The sequence below is a fragment of the Crinia signifera genome, chromosome 4 (assembly GCF_055691185.1).
Source record: "Crinia signifera chromosome 4, ASM5569118v1, whole genome shotgun sequence".
Lineage (NCBI taxonomy): Eukaryota > Metazoa > Chordata > Amphibia > Anura > Myobatrachidae > Crinia > Crinia signifera.
The window spans coordinates 242737438-242759301 of NC_139220.1; the positions used below are offsets into that span (position 1 = coordinate 242737438).

At 43.7% G+C, this 21864-nt stretch overlaps 1 protein-coding gene across 1 annotated transcript; it reads right to left on the reverse strand.

Moving 5' to 3' along the window:
- Positions 1-8997: 8997 nt before the first annotated feature.
- LOC146075195 (uncharacterized) lies at positions 8998-11665 on the reverse strand. Its single transcript, XM_083184174.1, has 2 exons — positions 10511-11665; positions 8998-10143 (listed from the first exon to the last, which is right to left on the reverse strand). Exons 1-2 carry the CDS (start codon positions 11088-11090, stop codon positions 9770-9772), a joined length of 954 nt encoding a protein of 317 aa, XP_083040300.1. The 5' UTR covers positions 11091-11665; the 3' UTR covers positions 8998-9769.
- Positions 11666-21864: the final 10199 nt, after the last annotated feature.

Genomic DNA, 21864 nt, shown 5'->3' on the forward strand with positions numbered 1-21864 from the left:
TTCAGGGGCAGGGACTGATGTGAATGGGCAACTATTCTAAGTAAAGCATTGCGGAATATGTGTGCGCTATAAATAACTGTTAATAATAACAATAATAATAATAGACATAGATGTTTTGCTGGTGTCGAGATTCTGAACAAAACTCATTCATTCTGAAAACTGACATAATGGCCTTATTCTGGTTCACTCTTAGAGGCAAATTCCTTCTCAAATGGACAAAACCATGTGCACTGCAGGTGGGGCAGATGTAACGTGCAGAGAGAGTTAGATTTGGGTGGGTTATTATGTTTCTGTGCAGGGTAAATACTGACTGCTTTATTTTTACACTGCAATATAGATCTCACTTTGTAAAGTGTAAAGTAAAACCCCACCCAAATCTAATTCTCTTTGCACAAGTTACATCTGACCCCCCCCCCCCTCCCCTGCAGTGCATATGGTTTTGTCCATTTAAGAAGGATTTGCCTTTGCGAGTGAACCAGAATAAGGGCCAATAACTGCATAGCGTGTCAGGCTAATGATTAATGGGCCTGTGTGTGAAAAATGTACAGTAGGTAAGTTTTGCCAACTAAACATATAGTTACTGGAGAGATGGGGGACCTAGGGGTTTCTGCATAACATTCTGTAAACAGATGGATTCTGAAGTAATATTTGTGACCAAGGTATGTAGAAAACCATTATATCTTATCCTTGAAATCATTCTTTCAATAAGCATTTTGCAGAAGCTTATCTCCAATGTAAATACATGTCACTGTGTGGAGGAGACAAATGATGCTTATTCTGTTTATTTATCCTTACATTATCATGGAAACCAGTAGTATATGTTGCCACTAGTACAGTACATATTGTTTTTAGTTGTAAATGATTTCTAAGGGAAGAATGTTATCACAAACAATGTTGTATCATACCTCCCAAATGTCCTGATTTTCACGCGACAGTCCTGTGTTTTTGGGACTGTTCCGCATCCCACCAGGGCCAGCACTGTCCCATGGTAGGTGGGGGAGTTGGGAGTCCCAGAGTTCCTGTCAATGGGGGTATGGCAACACTCCGGTCTAGTACTGGAATAAATTCAAGTCAAGCCTGTAAAGACGTTTCAGCACTTTATTCGTGCTTTATTCAAGTCAAAGACAGCATTCACTGGTTATGGAAGTGGTTTCCAAACTGTGCGCCTAGGCTCCCTGAGGTGCCTCGGAGCACTTGCAGGGGTGCCTCATGTTGGTGGTCCAGAACCAATTCCAAATATTTATGGTCAACGAAATAGGCAAAATCAGTGCTTGTGGCTTCCAATGATAAATTATGTGGGTAAACAGAAGTGAATCGTGTTCCTCACCACATAACTGGACCTAAGGATAACATTTAATCACAACTTATTTCATTTAATATTTTTTTTATTCTGAAATTCTCAGTAACAACTTTTAGCTTAGGGGTGCCGTGAAAAACATTCTTATACTGTAGGGTTTCGTGATTTGAAAAGTTTGGGAACCACTGGGTTATGGGACACTATTTGTCGTGGTGAGTACATTGCCATTTTGTATATTTGACTTGAAAAATGCACAAATACAGTGCTGAAACCTTGTCTTTATTTATTTGTTTTTATTTCTTTACAGTTTTACAGCAGATTCTGTTGCGCTTTACCAATGCAGACAGTGATGAACAAACTGGGTAACAACAGACAGACTTGGAGGTAAGCGGGCCCTGCTGCAAGCTTACAATCTATAGGGACATACAGTAGGAGGGAAACACAAGGGGCCTTATTCTGGTTGGTGCGGCCGGGCCGTACGCGTACGTCCCGGGATTTTTTATGATCTGCGCATGCGTACATTCGCTAATGCGCAGGCGCGAACACTCCACAACGCTTACGGACGGGTCTCTACGTGCGAAAAAACCTATACGCGAGTGTACGGGCATTGGGGGCGGCATAGGGGCGTGATGAGGGGAGCGGCCGAAATAATGAGGGAAAATGGGCGTAAATATGGGCGTACACGGGGGTGTGCACCAAAAATGAGCGGTGCTACTACCGCACGATCGACTAAAGCACCGTTCATTTCGGACACAAAACAGGCGGCCGCCAACCGCCATCTCAAACCACCCCTACAGATACCGCATGCCAGCGTGCGCCTGGGTTTGCTAATTTACGCTGATTACTACTCAAACCCATACACCTGAATGTAATAAGCAATGCTGCAGTCTATTGAGTCCAAACCATGATTTCACTACCTGCAAGCCACACACAGCACTCAAACACATTGGAAGCTTATCTTTCTATACTTCTCTACATTTAAAGGTTTGTTTAATTTAAGGTAAGAATCTTTGTAAGACCTGCTTATATATGCTAAGGTAGGTATTTGTTAAACAGTTAGACACATTCACTACGTGCTTTCATAGACTTTACACAGTAGCACACTCAATCTACACAAGTCGACATGTGTCAACGTGTTCACTCTAATACAAACATAGGTTTTGTATTTATGATACAATAACATAAACCACATCTAACACCTACAAAGGCTGTTTCAGCAATGTTTGAAGCCCATGCCCACTATTTTGCACATTAATTAATTCAATCAATTAATTAATTTTCATAATTATAGTTGAAAGGCAAGATTTGCAGGTCCATATATGTGAAGGGTATGCCAGCGTACACGGACGTACGCTCACTCTCACGAGCGGTGACATAAGCTGAGTTTTCCATTGAAAACAATAGGCACCCGTCCGTGCAAGCTGGCGTACGCTCAGATAGCCGCAAGAAGTCGGTGGGAAGACGGACGAGAGACGTCCGTAAACGGTGGCGTACGCTCAGTTGTACGCCAGTTGTCGGAGTGTAAGGGCTGGCCCGTCCGTGTACGTTGGCGTACGCTCAATTGTACGCCACTCCCCTTTGACGTTGTTTCTGGCCGTACGTATGCGGCTGACTTGTGGGTGGACTTAACCCCAACGGCCGCGTACGGATAGCGTACGTTAATAGCGAACGTACGCACGTTTGGCCGCTCCGATCAGAATAACCTCCAAGGACAGGCACCAGTAATAGCATAGGAGTCCCACCAAGTTGCAAGTTCAGAAGGGAAGCTGTATAATACAGTGGGGCAAAAAAGTATTTGGACAGCCACTGACATCCAACATTTTTCTTTATACAAAAAACTTCTTCAGATTTTCAGGATGGATTGGGTGGAGACCATGTATGAAAAAGAAAGTCACTTGGGTTCATTCTTTGATGTTTGGGATGGTTATACTGCAATGTTCTCTCTCCCAATACGCAAGGGAATTCATAACAGTTTGCAGTTGCCTTCTTGGTATGGACTGAGAATGTTAGAGGGCAATCCCCCTATAATTGTATAAATCATTTGATTTCTACAATTTAGTTTAAATTTGATTTAAACTAACTAATTTCGAATGGATAACTAGAATCACATATTCTATTATATTGTATTCAAACCATTGATCTGCAGTTTATACTCTCACTGTAATTGTGTTTGAACTTACAAGACCTCCCACATTAATATTTGTGAGTAATATTTTGTTTTTTTTTGTACTTTTGTCACAATGCCAATTTTTAATAATTGTACAATTCTTTCTAAAACATTGTACATTCCTAAGTGCTTCAATAAAAAAAAGTTTAAAAAAATGCAGAAGGAGACACTGTCCACCTACTTCTGTGAGTTGGATAACAGTTGTCTGTTCTGATGAAAAATTTGTCTGGTTGGCTGGTCTGATTAATAAAATTGGTAAGGTGGGTGGGGCAGCATTTTAGTTGGACTGTTCATCAGTTGGTCAGTCGGTTGGTTGGTTGAAAAAATGTGGTATAATGTATTGCCAGCATTAGCCAAAGCTTACCCAGACTGGCAGTCAGATCCGGACCACCGTTCCAGGATGTCTGCAAACCTTGAATCCAACACATCTATTTAATTTCTATTTTATTTTTAATTTTTCTCTAGTTTAAGTTGTAGTTATGTTTGATTTGTGGAAAAAATAATAAAAATTACTCAATTAAAAAAAAAACATATCCAAACAGGTGTGTGGCGGCCACTTTTTCGGGTTTTCGTTTTGGCAAAACCACCCTTGCGGGTTTTGTTTTTGTTTTTGGATCTGGATTTTTATGAAAAAAATGCTAAAAATGGCTAAAATAACTGCCTGTTTTTGCCCCTAAAGTTTTATTGACCTCAATAACATTAGTTTCCACTCATTTCTAGTCAATATTGATCACTTCACAGCTCACAAAATTGTTTTCATTTACTGTAGTTGGGCCAAAAGGTTATACCGAGGTAGCTGGATGAGCTAAGCGACAGCAGTGGGCATAACATACATGTGGACCTTACACTTCCAACCTAGCACATTTTGGAAGCAGAGTGGAACTGCAGGGGCAGACAGGGTGGCAGTTTAATAAACTATCCCAAAAAAAGAGAAATGCTCCAAAGAGCAAAAAATACAAAGAGGTATCGGCCTTGTCATGACTGGTGGTAGCAGCTTCAGCACTTCTATCAGGTTGCTGATCTCCCACTATTTCCTCCTCCATCATCCTCCAAAAATGTGTTTTTATTTTATTTATTACTTTTATTTATTTTTCTTACTTTACACTGGACACAGCCTATCACACTGGACACAGCCCCTGGACACTGGACACTGCCCCTGGACACAGCCCGTCAGTCTGGACACAGCCCCTGGACAATGGACACAGCCTCTGGACACCGCCCCTGGACACAGCTCCTGTACACTGGACACAGCCGTCACACTGGGAACTGCCCCTGGACACTGGACACAGCCTGTCACCCTGGACACAGCCCATGGACAATGGACACAGCCTCTGGACACCACCCCTGGACACAGCTCCTGTACACTTTACACAGCCGTCACACTGGACACAGCCCCTTAACAATGGACACAGCCTCTGGACACAGCTTCTGTACACTGGACACAGCCGTCACACTGGACACTGCCCCACTGCCCCTGGACACAGCCCGTCACCCTGGACACAGCCTCTGGACACTGCCCCTGGACACAGCTCCTGTACACTGGACACAGCTGTCACACTGGACACTAGATATAGCCCATCACAATGGACACTGGATATAGGCCGTCACACTGGACACAGCCCGTTACACTGGACACTGGATATAGGCCGTAACACTGGACACTGGATATAGGCCGTCACACTGGACACTGCCCGTTACACTGGACACTGGATATAGTCCGTCACACTGGACACTAGATATAGTCTGTCACACTGGACACAGCCCGTTACACTGGACATAGCCCATCACACTGGACACTGGATATAGTCCGTCACACTGGACACAGCCTGTTACACTGGACACTGGATACAGCCCGTCACCCTGGACACAGTCCCTGGACAATAGACACAGCCGTCACACTTGACAGTCTGCCCCTGGACACAGGCCGTCACCCTGGACACAGCCCCTGGACAATGGACACAGCCCCTGGACAATGGACACAGCCCCTGGACAATGTACACAGCCCCTGTACACTGGACACAGCCCCTGTACACTGGACACAGCCCCTGGACAATGGACACAGCCCCTGGACAATGGACATAGCCCCTGTACACAGCCCCTGTATACTGGACACAGCCCCTGTACACTGGACACAACCCCTGTACACAGCCCCTGTATACTGGACACAACCCCTGTACACTGGACACAGCCCCTGTACACAGGCCCTGTACACTGGTCACAGCCCCTGACACACTGGACACAGCCCCTTGTATAATGGTCACTGCAGCCCCTGTACACTGAGTGTACAGTCAGCAGCACTGCAGCCCCTGCATGTGAGCACTGCAGCACCTAGTTACAACAACAACAAAAATCAAACAGCACAGGGCACAGGGGCACGGAGCACGGAGCACAGATCTTCCACCCACCCTCTTCCCTCTCCTATAATGGAGTGAAGATGGTGGGGCGCGCATGTGTCTTATATAACATCCCGATCCCGCGATGATGACGTTTTGCCTCGTTTTCGGTCCGGAATTTAGGCTGGAACTCCCGAGTCGACTCGGATCCTGACTCGGATCACGATGTTCGGATCTGACGGATCCCGGAGATCCTGACCCGCTCATCTCTAATCCAAAGTGCAAATATCATTTTGTAGACAAATCACATATGTAAGAGAATTCAGCATATCAAACAATGACATCACTTAATTTTCATAGATATAATTCAAATAACAAAATGGATGCCTTTCCCATTCATAAATGTTGATTACCTATTAAGGACAAGCTTAAATTGAAGACAAAACATTCAGTATATTCTGATTTGTTTTATAAAGAAATTCCAGTGTGGGAAAGAGCCACAGACAAGCAGAGCAACAGGTGACAGGTGGGAATCTCAACCGCCCTCCCACCCCGGGACACCGCTGACCATAGGTGGGATGCGGGGCAGTCACAGAAAATCATGACTGTCCCACAACATTTGGGACATTTGGGAGGTACAAATGGAGCTGCTGTCATTCAGCGGAGGTCTGGCGGTTGTATCGGCAACCGCCAGCTGCCGGAAGGGGACGCGCACATGAGACGCAGCTCCCGTCGGTCCCCGCTGCCTCCCCGTCGTTGTCCACCGGTCCCCGCCGCCTCCCCCCGGTATTTTTTTTAAATTCAATTTATTTATTTATATAAAATTTTTTAGATCACAAAGCTAGAGACCCAGCCAAGGTAGGAGACATACAAAGATTAATACAAAGAAATATAATAACACATTTAAGAGTTAAGCGGTTAAGCCAATCTTCCAGGCTCTCCATAAGGAAAGAATTTAGAGATTAAATTATATTCAGACTTGTCGGCTATTTATTTTGCAGTGTTTATTGTTGGCAGCTATGTTCTGGGGTGCCTGCCATATAAGTGGACTATCTTTCATGGGGCCTCACGTTCAATGAATCCTTCTGACTTGGCTGGAACAAGGTAGGATAATGCAGGTTATTTTACTCATATTTCTTGCATGAAACAAATACGTTGCGATAGCTGCTCAATTTTATAGACAGTCCCTTATACCCCTTTTCCATCTGCAACCCGTGTTAAACACGGGTTTTTGAACACGGATCATACCCGTGTAAGACACGGGTAAAAACACTGTTCACACTGCGCACAGACCCGTGTTATACCCGTGTCGGAGCCTTTTACACTAAACCCGGGTAAACTTTGAAAAATCCCAAGAATGCCCACAAGACATAGCTTTTTTCCAGTCCAAACCAGTTTGAAGTCACAAAGGGGACAAAGGGGACAAAGGGGAGGGGTGGTGGGTGGTTACTTCTTGCAGCATTGCAGCAATGGAGTCAGAGAGAGTAGCTGTGTCTATGCTGGGCTTGCAGACATTTTGCAGTATTTTGCTGTACTATTCTGCCATGGACAGCTTGATGCAGCTTATAACACTCTGCTACCTACTGCTGCGCTGGAGGAGGAGGACCCAATTCTTTGCGGAGAGGGAGAGTGCTCGTCGCCATTATTTGAGGAGGAGGAGAGTGCTGTTATCAGCGAGTGTTTCCACCATCCTGCAAATGAGCACTGCACCAACCAGAAGAATGTGGATGAGAGATCGCAGACATGGGGAGGCTTTCATGCAGACAGTTCTAAGTTTCCAGGATGAACAGTGGATGGCACATTTCAGAATGTCCCGTGCTACATTTTTCTATATTTTGGAACTACTGTCCCCTGCCATCACGAAACAGACCACCAAGTTCAGGAAGCCTATTGAGCCCAGCAGGAGGTTAGCAATTGCTATTTGGTGGTACGCTACCCCTGGAGAGTATAGAACACTCTCTTGTCTATTTGGTGTAGGAATTGGCACAGTGTGCAAGATTGTATACCAAGTCACACGGGCATTGCTGAAAACCCTATACCAGCGCTTTATATCCTTGCCGCAAGGACAGCGGCTAGAGGACACTGTCAAGGGATTCAAGAGGCGTGGATATCCTCAGTGTGGTGGAGCAATCGATGGTACCCACATTCCCATCATTGCCCCCCGTGATAACCCCGCAGACTACTATAACCGCAAGGGGTGGCATTCTATTGTCCTGCAAGCTGTAGTGGACCATAAATACTGGTAAGCAATAGTTTACTATTTTTTTTTGTAAGGATGGGCATTTTCTTTGGAGGAACAATATGTAATATACCATTCTTTTTAGTTTCACAGATGTGTTCATAGGTTGGCCCGGTAGGTCACATGATGCGAGGGTGCTAGCCAATTCAGATCTGTACAGTATTGCGGAGGACCAGCTAGGTGGATGTCTGTTCCCTAGAGAGGTAAGAAATTTGTACCCTACAGTTTATGTTCACCCATAAACCAATATTTATGTTTTGAACCAGGAATAAATATAATTATTTTTACAGAAATCGGTGACTGTTGATGGTGTGGAAATTCCGGTCCACCTCATTGGTGATGCAGCCTACCCCTTGCAGCACTGGTTGATGAAGGGCTACACCCAGCATGTTCAACTGTCGCCACAACAGATTGCATATACCCATGCCCTCAGTTCTGCCCGTATGGCAGTTGAAAATGCTTTTGGCCGATTAAAAGGACGCTGGCGTTGCCTCATGAAGAGGAATGATGTGGACTTAAAAATCATGCCAGATATTGTCGCAGCTTGCTGCATTCTGCACAATATATGTGAGCTGCAAAAGGAAAACTTTCTTCCTGAGTGGAATGTGCTGGACCAGGAGTTGTTGGGAAACGTACATGATGCAGCAGGCTATGAGGGGGTGCATAGCGTTGCCGCAGAGCGGATAAGAGCCACAATAACTCAAAACCTTACATCAATGTTGCAGTAAGGGACACAGAGAAATATTGCTGGTTGAACAGTTTGTGTTTATTCATTTTTTGTATACTTGAAGTATAATTATAAAACATGTCAAAAAACTTTCTTGTATGTTTTCAAAACTTGACATACAGGTACAAAATGGCTTGGTAAACATTTATGAGTGCAAAAATCTAAGTGCAAAGAGAACACAAGAGGGAGGAAGATGTATGACGCAGTGATGGGGGGGGGGGAAGAAGTCATAAATTGGCAATCCTATCAGCTCCAAACTGTCCCTTCAGAAACCCTTCATACACTTAACAGTTTGGAGCTGATAGGAGGGCCTAAAGCACTATCACTGCTCCATACATCTTCCCCTCTGCTATGGCCATTCCAGTTATCACGTGGACCTAATTATTTCAGGCCTAAGAACGTTCATCCTTGAGGTAGGAAAATGTATATCTAGATATACTATATACTTAAAACAGAAAAAAAAATGAGCACCCTAGTACTGCGACCTTTACTTGCAGGTACAAAATGGCTTGGTAAACATTTATGAGTGCAAAAATATAAGTGCAAAGAGAACACAAGAGGGAGGAAGATGTATGACGCAGTGATGGGGGGGGGGTGAAAGAAGTCATAAATTGGCAATCCTATCAGCTCCAAACTGTCCCTTCAGAAACCCTTCATACACTTAACAGTTTGGAGCTGATAGGAGGGCCTAAAGCACTATCACTGCTCCATACATCTTCCCCTCTGCTATGGCCATTCTATAGTTATCACGTGGACCTAATTATTTCAGGCCTAAGAACGTACATCCTTGAGGTAGGAAAATGTATATCTAGATATACTATATATTTAAAAAAAAAAAAAAAGAGCACCCTAGTACTGCGACCTTTACTTGCCCTTCTATGTATATAAATAATTATATATAAAAAATGTGTACCAACTGGCCCAACTTTGGCTTCTCAACCTACATTGTGCAGAAACCTAACAACCTGAAAAGATACATACAAACATTGCTGTAGCAACAACAGGCCTAACTCAATTGCCTATAAACCCGATATTGTTCGGGTTGTGGGGTTGATGTGTTAGGATACTGAGCATGGTCATAGTTGTACTGGCCATATGCCACTTGTGTGTGGTCTTTTTGTGGTGCTTGGGTATTGGGAGGGATACGGCTAAACATACGCTCAAACAATGTCATCTGCCTCTCATGCATATCCGCTATTTGTGACATAAAAGAATCATGCATTTCTTTTTCAGATGCTAAAAAACGGGCAATTCTTGCATCTTCATGAGCATTCAAATCGCTATCCGCCTCACGTAGATGTTCCAGAATAATCGTTGTCATTGCTCTCACAGATTGTTCTGTTCTGTTTGGTTTCGGCTTCCTTTTGGGAACGTTATAGACTGTGTAGGGATAAAAAATGATTTGTTACACACTGATGATATATAAACTTTGCATAGTTTATCCAACACATGTTTGCGGCCTTCCGGCACATACACACTACCTATCCATTGCCCATTATGTTTTCAATCCTTTTTCAAAGATAGTTTAAAGGTATTGCGGTGTAATATTGTTCGAGGTTGCCATTCAAGTATCCACATATCCCACCATGTGTTAACATAAGTTTTGGTCTTACGTATGGACTACTGCAGCAACTATGACACAGCATGCTAGGATGTGTAGTACCAAAGGAGCTTGAAGTATGATAGTTTTGACACCACTACATAATGTTTGTGTATGTGCTTGTCTCTGTGCAAATTTAATACTTACTATTGGAGCGCAAAGTTGTGGGCTTGGGTGCCTGGGAAATCTCCGTCGACTTGGGTGCCTGTGAAGTCTCCGGCTGAGAAGCCTCTACCTCCTCATTTATGACAGCGCTGACGGAATCATCCTTCATGCTTGACTCTTCCAAACTGCAGTCTGATACGAGCAGTGGGGATGATGGTCCACATTGTGAGCTGGGGAGGCTGTGCTGTGTTTCGGCATGGTCCTCCTCTACTGACATCTGACTATTGGCACAGCTGGATGATGATAGTGCGATGGGATTAGTTAGGGCACTTTTGCCAAAGACACTGTAGCATAGCTCATAATATGGCCAATCAATACGTCCTACGCCACTTTTCTTACGATTATGGTCGTGTGTTTTCATAAATTGCTTTCGTAGTGCCTTTAATTTGTTCACCACTTGCTGCTGTGTTTTTTTTATGCCTCTGTCGGCCAGTATAAGGGATATGTTCTTGTAGACAAAGGTATCCTTTACTGTACCCGTCATCTGTCTTCTTATTTCTTCCTCTCCCCTAATATTAAGCAGCTCTCTTATCTCACTGTCTGTCCAACTATGGCTAGACATGGTTTGCTGTCCAAATACCTGCTGTGCCCAGCGTTGTAGGTAATGCTGTGATGGCTGCTTGGGCCCAGCGTCGCAGGGATTGTGGCTGTGATGGCTGCTTGTGCCCAGCGTAGGTAGGAGGCAATGTGCTGCAATGGCTACTTGTGCCCAGCGTGGCCAATGTGCTGCGATGGCTGCTTGTGCCCAGCGTGGCCAATGTGCTGCGATGGCTGCTTGTGCCCAGCGTAGGCAATGTGCTGCGATGGCTGCTTGTGGCCAGCGCCGGAGGAGCTGCTGCTGGGAAGCCTCCTCGTGGTCAGCGTCTCCCAGCGTCTTCCGGCGCGTCTCCAGCAGATGACATCATCTTCTGGTGCCCCTGAAGAACCAATTACCGGCCTCAGCGTGTTACCCGGATCTAAAACACGGGTAATGTGCATTTACACTGCGCACAGACCCGTGTCATTGCCGTGTTTTACCCTGGTAGATACCAGGGTAGAATTCCCTGGTCTCTCTACCCGTGTTTTGTGTAAAGGACACGTTCACACTGACAAAAAACCCGTGTCGGTGCGCGTCCTCGAGCAAAAACCCGGGTAGAATTTGCTAGTGGAAAAGGGGTATTAGAGATTGCTAATAATACACACACACAAAGACATGGCTTTATAGATCAGGTGAATTGCTCTATTAGTACATCATACAATAATACCTAGCTGGTGCTTGCAATATATAAAAGCATTTTTCCTTTTCCAATGCACAAAGTTAAGTGCGTGCTACATATAAATGTATTACAATACAGTACATAAGCCGAATCACAAACATATGAAATGAGCCAGTCCACCAATAGTGCCAGGTCTGTAAACATAGAAATAAAATAAAAAAGCACCTATGGTCCATTTTATAAATCATGATACATCAGATATTTCAAGTGTTTCTATTTATTTATCCATATAAAGATAATTGAAAATTGGAATTATCTTCAGTAGCCCCTGCACCACACTCGCACCACACATTGCAGGTACGGACTCCTTTTGGTGCCGGATCATGCTTCCTGCCTATGTGACTGCATTGTGCAATGTGATCTTCACTGCTAATATCACACCCAGTGCGATTAATGATCAATGGCACCTAAGCAGAGGCAGGGCCATCTTAACATTAGCGAGGGAGGAATACATGCTTGCGAAAATTGGGGGACAGCCGCTGCTGGGAAGAAGTGACAGCCAGACACCAGAAAATGCAGGGTCTTACCCGGGAATATGGTCCCTGGATCATGCAGGGACATTCCCAGGTTAGCCCCTTTCCCACCAGCCTAGTCCCTGCATTTCTGGTGTCAGGGGGGAGAACCCCCCCCCCTTTTTACCGGCTCTATCATTTAACTGACTAAGGGCCAGATTCTCTAAGCTATAGAGAGTGATAAACAGCCAGCCAATCAGCTCCTGTCTGAGATTTTTCAAACACAGTCTGTGACATGGCAAGTAGGAGCTGATTGGCTGGCTGTTTATCACTCTCTATTTTATCACTTTTGAAGCTTAGAGAATCTGGCCCATAATCTTCAGAACCACGAATACACAAGGCCAGTATCATGTATCTTGTCACTTACATGCAATAGAATCAGCCTCTGTACTACTTATGTAGCCCATACACTAGGGCGATATTGCATACAATCCTTCAATTTCAACCGCATCTGTGCTATAAATCGAAGGATTGTATGCATGAATAATGGGTCCCCCAATGCGATGTGCAGGCCCGCTGGTCGTATTGTCGTATGTCCCACGCATAATATTTATCAAATTACACGAGCGATCCCTTCAATGCAATCAGTGGTGGGTTTGGGGAGTGGGGGCCGCAGTGTGGGTGGAGGCGGAGCGGGGGCTGGTGGTAGGTGGTGCTGGAGCAGGGAGTGAAGTTCTATCGGCCTCTGGAAGTGCCCTGGCAGCTCATTTTGCCCCCCCCCCTTCCCCGGACTATATTTTAATTGGTTGCCGGGATCCTGCATTGAAGAAGCCTGTGCTTCTGGATCTGCAGCAGGGGTCGAGCGGTAAGTGAAGGGAGGAGGGGGGAAACGAGGGAGGGATGGGGGGCCCAGAGGGGCCTGGACTGAACATAAGACAAAATTTCTAGAGGCAGCCATGCTGGGTATGGTTAGGGTAAGGCTGCAGATCAGGTTAGCGTAAGTGTTAGGGTAAGACTGCAGATCAGGTTAGCGTAAGTGTTAGGGTAAGACTGCAGATCAGGTTAGCGTAAGTGTTAGGGTAAGACTGCAGATCAGGTTAGAGTAAGTGTAAGGTTAGATAAGTTTAGGGTAATGATGGCATTTGACATGTTGTTATTCTGGTGTTGAAATTCTGAATATCAACATTCCGATCATTTACATTTTATACCACTTTCTTATAGGAGCTGTGTGTGACACAACATTTCGAATATATACTGCATCTTCCAATTTACCCCTAGGTTTATTTTCTGCACAAACATAAATTATACCTCATTTTTACCAATAGCATTACAGAAATCATCTGTGTTATTATTATTAAGCCTCTCTGTTACCACAGCTCTGGCCTGTGTTTTTGATAGTAATTATACAGAGGAAGCACTGACTTTATTTTTGTAGCCTGTCAATATTTTACAGCCACAGGATAATAACAACAAAGGAAATGTACAAATCTCAATTAATCTCCTGTGAACCATTAACTGTATAAACCCTGTTCAGATGTTTGTTCATTCATTTTCATCCTGATTTTAGATTAAAGCTAGCAATAGCCCTTTTGGCCCATTTAAACATAAAGTGGACATTATTATTATTATTATTATTATTATTATTATATGCGCACACTGTGAATGTGCTATAATATACTTACACATACAGACAGGGCGGGATGCTCTAACCCAGAAATGCGGTAATATCCCAGTTATCGGGATTTTTACCGCATTTCTATATTCTCTAACCGCCCTCCGCAGTGTCAGCGGTGTGGTGGGAATCGCCAGCAAAGCTGGTGATTCCCTGCAGAAGCCTATGGGATTCTTACCGCAGCGCTGTGTGAGGGATCCATCACGGATCCCTCCCAGCATGCCCTGCGGCCGACTCCAGGGCTCTGCGCATGCGCAGACGGACTCCCGGGTCTCTGACCCGGAAGTCAAGCGCAGCATCGCACGGGACAGCACTTATCGCAAGAGCTGTCCCTTGGGTTAATGATCGCATATGTTAGAGCATATGCGATCATTAACTATGCGAAGCCCGGCGGAAGGCGGCTGCAGATGTTAGAACATCCCGCCTAGAGCCTGAATGAGTGGATGGATTGATCAGTCCATGAAATGGGCATTAACTTGGCAGTGAGCATGATATTGCCCAGGATTTGATCCGTCTCATGTGAGTGTCTTGGGAGTTCATGGGCATGTCAGGCGGATTCCATTGATGCTTGCGTTGTGCAGGTGGAGGTGGAATGCTTATTGCAGTTGGATCTTTTGCAACCAGCATGAAGTGGGTGCAAGTGCCAATACTAATTTCAGATGAGGTTTCATACAGAAAACTAGGAGAAAAGTTGTTTTTATCTATATCCAGCATTAATCTGGGTCCTTGCTATATTATTTTGCTCAATGATGCTAACGATTACACTGCTCCCAACTGACCAAAGGATCCTGAAAAACCACAGATGTACAGCGCACACTCTACTCTAGCTTTACCTCAAGAAAGGGGGGTGGGGGCAGAAGTCTCCAAATGTCATGTACACAAAATATTAGAAAGCAAAGAAATATCAAAGGCAAGACACGATGTAATAACATGGTCAACAGTATCTACCATCGGACGACTCAACGGTTAAGGTCCCCAGATATTGCGGTCCAATCATTTAATATCCAGATGGTCATATATGTGTTGCTGTGTTTCAATCGGGTTGGATAGTATATAAGGAACTCACTTCTTGAAGAAGTTTGACATTGGCAAGTGAAAGTTTGTTAGAGCATTGTATCTATCATAATACATATATTTCAATTATAGACCCACTAGTTCAAGTATTGAGGCTGCATGTTTCTTAATCCGGGAGTTTAAAATAACTTTTTTTTGCTGTGGTAATGAAGATAGTTAGAAACGGGATCAACAATATTTGGACATCAATAAGGTCCCATATGTCAAAATTAGCAAATAACAATAAAATTAGGTTAATGGAACATTTAAACTATAATAGAGCAGTTTATACCAAAACTTCATAATATATATAAGGACAAAAAGTTATGAAAAAACATGAAAGTGAAAACAAATCAAAGTAGCTGCCATGCTTTAAGAGATATAAGTGCAATATATTGTTTTGGTATGAACTTTCTGTAACACCAAGGTCTAAAGTATTTTTAAAGTATTGTCATAATAGTTGAATATGTAAGTATGAAGCAATAAAAGTCTTTTGTCTTATTCCATACGTCCGATGATGTGAAATGTATTAGTTCTGCATAACTAAATATAGGTTTAAATTTCCCATGTTGAAATTTGTCCATCATGGTGTGAAGGAAAGAATGTTGACAATGTGTAATATCAACTAGTGAGAGGGAACTAACAAAATACATCAATTGTATAATCGGAAAGAGATTGCTTGAAAGTCAAACTTGTCTTGGAGATCCTGAAAAGACAAGATTCGGCCTCCAGGGTCAAAGACCTGTGAAATCAATTTGAAACCTTTACTTGATGCGGTTAAATATTAGGTTCGCAATTCCAGGGGGAAACCAAGGATTAACACAAATAGGGTTGCACTCTGATTTAAGGGAATCAAGTTTTGCATTCACAAACTCCAAAAAGGAGTTGGTATAAATGTGTTTGGGAATCATATTTTTGGGGTGTGGAGGAGTGCTCCAGGCAGATAAGGGAAAAACATTATACAGTCCTGATCATAGAGTGAGTAGGTATTATTATTATTATTATTATATTTTTATTTATAAGGCACCACAAGTGTTTCGCAGCGCCGTACAAAGGAACAATACAGGGAGACAAAGCTTGGCATAACATTGAATAAATAACAAAAATACAGTACAAATAAAGAGCGCCACAGATCAATACACATTACAGCTTAAATGTAGGTAGTGAGGACTCAATCAACATACAACTAGAGGCTTGAGACCAATGATGGAGATGAGTATGCGGACGAAGATGGTCACTGAGTGTTGGAGTATAGGAGAGCTGTGAGTGACATGTGAAGAGAAGTGGGCTTTGACAACAGGAGGGAAGAGGGCCCTACTCGGAGGAGCTTACAATCTAGTAGGAAGGGGAGACAGACAGATTACAAGAGGTGCAAGCAAGTGGGTGGTGGTTAGATAGCAGGATATAAACAGGCAAGGGGTCGGAGAACCAGCTGGTTTATGCAGTGGAAGGGTATGCTTTGATGAATAGGTGAGTTTTCACTGCCCGTTTCAAGCTTTGCAAGGTCGGGGAGAGTCTAATGGAGCGATGGGAGTGCGTTCCACTGAAGGGGTGCAGCACAGGCAAAGTCCTGTACTCTAGCATTAGAAGCAGTGATCAGGGTGGAGGAGAGACGACAGTCGTCAGCCGACCGTAGAGGGCGAGAGGGTGTATTAATGGAAATGAGGTTAGAGATATATGGAGCAATGGAATTAGAAATGGCCCTGTATGTGAATGTGAGGTGTTTGAAGAGGATTCTGTAGGGGAATGGGAGCCAGTGCAGATTTTGTTGAAGGGGAGTGGCAGAATTAGAGCGGTGGGAGAGGAAGATAAGCCTGGCTGCAGCGTTGAGGACAGATTGGAGAGGAGCCAGTTGGGATCGAGCGAGGCCGGTGAGGAGAGCATTACAGTAGTCAAGCCGTGAGATGACCAATGAGTAGGTATCACTTTTTAATAACCATCCTAATGCAGAGCTGTACATTAAAGCCCCGTATACACAGTGCAATACTAGCAAGAATCACCGGTGATGAAAATGAGACACTGAGCAATATGATTGCTAAGTAAAATATTGTTAAGGAATTTTAAGCCAATATTGCTCAGCAATCATATTGCTCCGCGTGTACGGAGTTTAAGGCTCTGCCATAGTTATCGAGATCAGGGAAACCCAAGCCTTCTTTGGTTTTGGGAAGTTTAAGTTTGGGCAAGGATATTCTTGATTTTTTTATCTCCATATAAATTTGGAGCAAACCTTTGATAGAGTAGCTATGTCTTTTGAGGACTATTTAAAAGGGTAACATCTGTATCACATACATCAACCTAGTTTTAACAATTTCGACCCTGCCTAGTAGTGACAAAGGTAGGTTGTGCCAAAAAAACTAAGATTTGATTATTTTATGTATTTAAAGAAAAAAGGTAGGGGAGTAGGGGTTTGGTTGGTCCGCACCAATCTTTTTTGTGTGAAGTTTACTTCCTTTCTACACCTAAAATATTGGTGTTTCCTGCTGTTTTAAGTTGTATTTTCCCCTTAAGTGTTAGGAGTGGTGCTCCCTGCCTCTAAACATACATAATCCAATGGAAAAAAAAGAGAAAAAAAGAAAAGACTTGTACTGGTGCACTCATAGGATAATTATCTTTTAGGGTTACTTGAAGAAAAATACAGTAAAATGTAACTTTTATTTAAAAGTTCATTTTTACCGTATTTTTCTTCAAGGGGAAAAATTGAATTTATATAGGTTGTCCATAAGTTTAGGGATTTGTATCCCAAGATATTTAATTTGATGATTTGGGTTTTTAATAGTTTTAAGGTCATTTTCAGTAGCGAGTACCGGGAGACACCATTGATAATCAGTAATTCTGATTTATTTATATTAACTTTATACCCTGAAAAATGACCAAAAATGTGTATTATCTTCAGCGCCAACTAAATAGAATGTTGGGGGTAGGAGAGGAACGGGAGCATATTGTCAGAAAAAATGGAAATATGCAAATCTAAATGCCGTAGATGGATTCCTTGGAAGGTGGGGGAATTTCTAAGAGCTATTGCTATCGGTTTCAGAGCCAGCGCAAAGAGAAGGGGTGATAAGAACAACCCTGTCTTGTACCTCGCAGTTTTGGGAAAGGTTTGCATAATTGACCGTTACATATTATTTGGGAAGCTGAATTGGAATAAAGAGTAGAAAGCAACGTAATAAATTTCTCAGGGAATGAAAAACAACGTAAGTATAATACAAATTATCCCTGTGTACCATGTCAAACGCCTTTTTGGTGTCAAGTGAGAGTAATGCGTGTGGGTGGCTGGACATGGCACACTGCCAACCATTCACCACCAAAAGGACTCTTCTAATATTAATTACTGAATTTCTGCCCATTAAAAAACCTGTTTGGTCTTGATGTATCCAGGAGGATTAGTTTCCACCTATCCACCATATTCTTTGTCAAGAGCATATAAGTCCTGGCCTGGTTTAGGCAAAATTCTCAAAGTAGCCAAAGTAAAGTATGGAGGCATAATTTAAGAAGAAAAAATTGCATGAAATACTTTAGTGAGAGCAGAGGCTTTTAGGAGCCAGCAATTTGTAGTAATCACTACATAACATCACATCACCCTACAATCTCCTTTAATACGCTTCAGACAAAAGAAACAGGATCTTACTTCTAGTCAAAGAACTAGGGGCCTTATTCTGGTTGGAGCGTCCGGGCCGTACGCGTACGTCCCGGGGTTTTTCACGATCTGCGCATGTGCAGATACGCTAATGCGCCGGCGCGAACACTCCACAACGCTTACGGCCGGTGTCTCAACGTGCGAAAAAACCTATACGCGAGTGTACGGGTAATGGGGCGGCATAGGGGCGTGTTGATGGGAGCGGCCGAAATAATGAGGGAAAATGGGCGTAAATATGGGCGTACACGGGGGTGTGCACCAAAAATGAGCGGTGCTACTACCGCACGATCGACTAAGGCACCGTTCATTTCGGACACCAAACAGGCGGCCGCCAACCGCCAGCTCAAACCACCCCTACAGATACCGCATGCCAGCGTGCGCCTGAGTTGGCTAATTAACGCTGATTACTACTCAAACACATACACCTGAATGTAATAAGCAATGCTGCAGTCTATTAACTCCAAACCATGATTTCACTGCCTGCAAGCCACACATACACAGCACGCAAACACATTGGAAGCTTATGTTTCTATACTTCTCCACATTTAAAGGTTTGTTTAATTTAAGGTAAGAATCTTTTTATACGCTAAGGTAGGTATTTGCTAAACAGTTAGACACATTCACTACGTGCTTTCATAGACTTTACGCAGTAGCACACTCAATCTACACAAGTCGACATGTGTCAACGTGTTCACTCTAATACTAACATAGGTTTTGTATTTAGGATACAATAACATAAACCACATCTAACACCTACAAAGGATGTTTCAGCAATGTTTGAAGCCCATGACCACTATTTTCCACACAATCTTTGTATAGTACCCAAAATAATGACCTGTACCACTATCTCATCTGCTATCATTTGGATTTGACTACACTCTGGATGTAAGATGCCACCAATCACATTATTGCACTCTCATCTCTCTAACAAAGGATTCCTACATCTGCTTATGACACTGTAAAATCATATATATTTAAAAAGTTATGCATGTTTGTTCACAAGCTAATTGATCATGTTTGGCCCATTCACACATCTTTTTTTAGGGAGGACACATATGCATTCCTACACAAATGTACCTTTTCACCCTTGTTTGTCTGCCTCACCCACTCCATGAGGAAAGCATTGTTCTGGACCTGCTTTTACCTACTACTGTAGGAGCTACCTCACCTGCACACAAACTGCTTTCTCACCTATTAAGTTGCTCTGCACATGTGCTGACACAAACTAATTAGCAGGGAAAAGTTGGATAGGAACATGGGAATGGCCATGGAGAGGGTTACACATGGGAAACCTCGACCACACTTCCACAAATGTTCAAAAATACCCTGGTCAGTAAGTACACATAAATCTAGTATTTGTTTCACACAAGAAATGACACATACCACAATTTAGATTTAATTTGTAAAATAAATTTATTTGCTGTTCAGCATCACAGCTTGACACTTTAATGTGAGAAATCAAATAAACAAATAAAATAGACACACAAATAATAAAACAGCCAGAACAAGAGGTTGCATATCTCCAAACATGTGTTACCCTGCAAATGCAATGGTGAAAGAAATGGGGACACCAGAATACGTACTGCAACAACCAGGGTGAATACTAAGCAAGATACACACCACCAAAAAAAAAAATCCTGCATTTGTAGAGGTCAAAATACGAACTTTCATGCCCATGGCACGCAAATGGATCGATGGGCAACTCAGGAAGCGGATGTCCAGTGCAATTTAAACCTTTGGCCTCCAACCACAGAGGAAGTGAACCAGGTCTCATTTGGGCCCTTTTTTGCCCCTTTTAGATGGGGCCTTGGGGACAGGGGCCTTTGGCTCAGCTGGCTTTCGGCGTCTTCCCCTAGTCGACACAGGAGGGTCAGCAGAGGTGGAAGGTTGGGGAGCAGCTTGGGGTGGGGCAGCAGGTGGGGGATTGTCCCTTAGGGACCTGGCGGTGGACAGCTGCTCCGCAATAAGTTCATTCTGGCGGCTGAGGTGTTGGCCAATGCTTAGCATGCCAGCCGCCAGAGTTTCATTAATGCGGTTCAAGGCCTCAACCTGCAGCTTGTTTGTGGCCTTCCACTCCGCCAGAAAATCCGCCACCTGCTGCTGACGGATCGCAGCATCCACCCCTTGCTGCTCGATCCTGTCCAGTATCACCAGCATGCTCTGATCCCATGTCTCCTGTGGCTGGGGCTGGGGGCGACGTCTTGGTGGAGGCTGGACCACTTGCTCCACCTGTGGCTCTGCAGAGGAAGATGCTGCCGGTACATCCTGGCTTTCTGCTTCTGCTAGGATAAGAATTGAAAACAATGTCACCATCACATACGCAATAAAAAATATCTTTCTAAATACAATGCATTACTGTGACTTACCATCAAAAGCAGCATCAAAGACCTCCGCCGGGAGCTCACTGTCCATATTGGAGATCCCCCTGATCTCCCCCACATCGATCACGTCACAGGAGTCCAGCTCCAGGGGGGTATACTCCAAATGGTCAGGCATAGGACCTCTCCCGGTGGACATGCTGTGGTTGTACCGGTCAGTCATCTTCCTCTTCAGTGCACTTTTGAAGTCAGTCCACCTACAAGTTTAAAAATACAAATATCACCATGAGATATGTGCACCACCATGAGATATGTGCACCACTAGGTTACCACCTAGTCCCTTTAATTCCGGACACATGTTACTTACACAGGTTCTGTGGCAGTTTAAAATTAGGTGAAGTGGAGTCTTGAAGTCAGCCAGCCACAGAACCTGTGTAATTAATATGTGTCCGGAATTAAAGGGACTATGTGGTACCCCTAGCTACGTGACATTTCCTAGTGTGGGTGATCTTATGTTTTTTTGCCATATGTGTCCCACACACACATTCATGTCTCAATTAGGAGGCATTTCAGTGTCTCATCTCATTCATTAGGCCACTAAATGCACATACATACATCACTATGCAGAAATGACATCATCCATGGCCAAATTAGGCACCTCCACCTGGTGTGAAACTACACATTCCACCATAGCTTGACAATGTGGTTATTATGGAGTAATTTAACTATGGAATGGCATACTGGGATGTGTAGTTTCTCACCAGCTACATGTGCACAGTTTGCTCATTCTTGTTTCAGTAGCATCATATGGAACATGTTACAACAACTCTTTCAAAAACACACTTTCTCTTGTCCCATCACATACTTCACATGAGCAGAACTGTGCCCATAACCTCACATCACACCAATGGTGCATGTTTCATATATCAATGTGGGTTATTAGACATG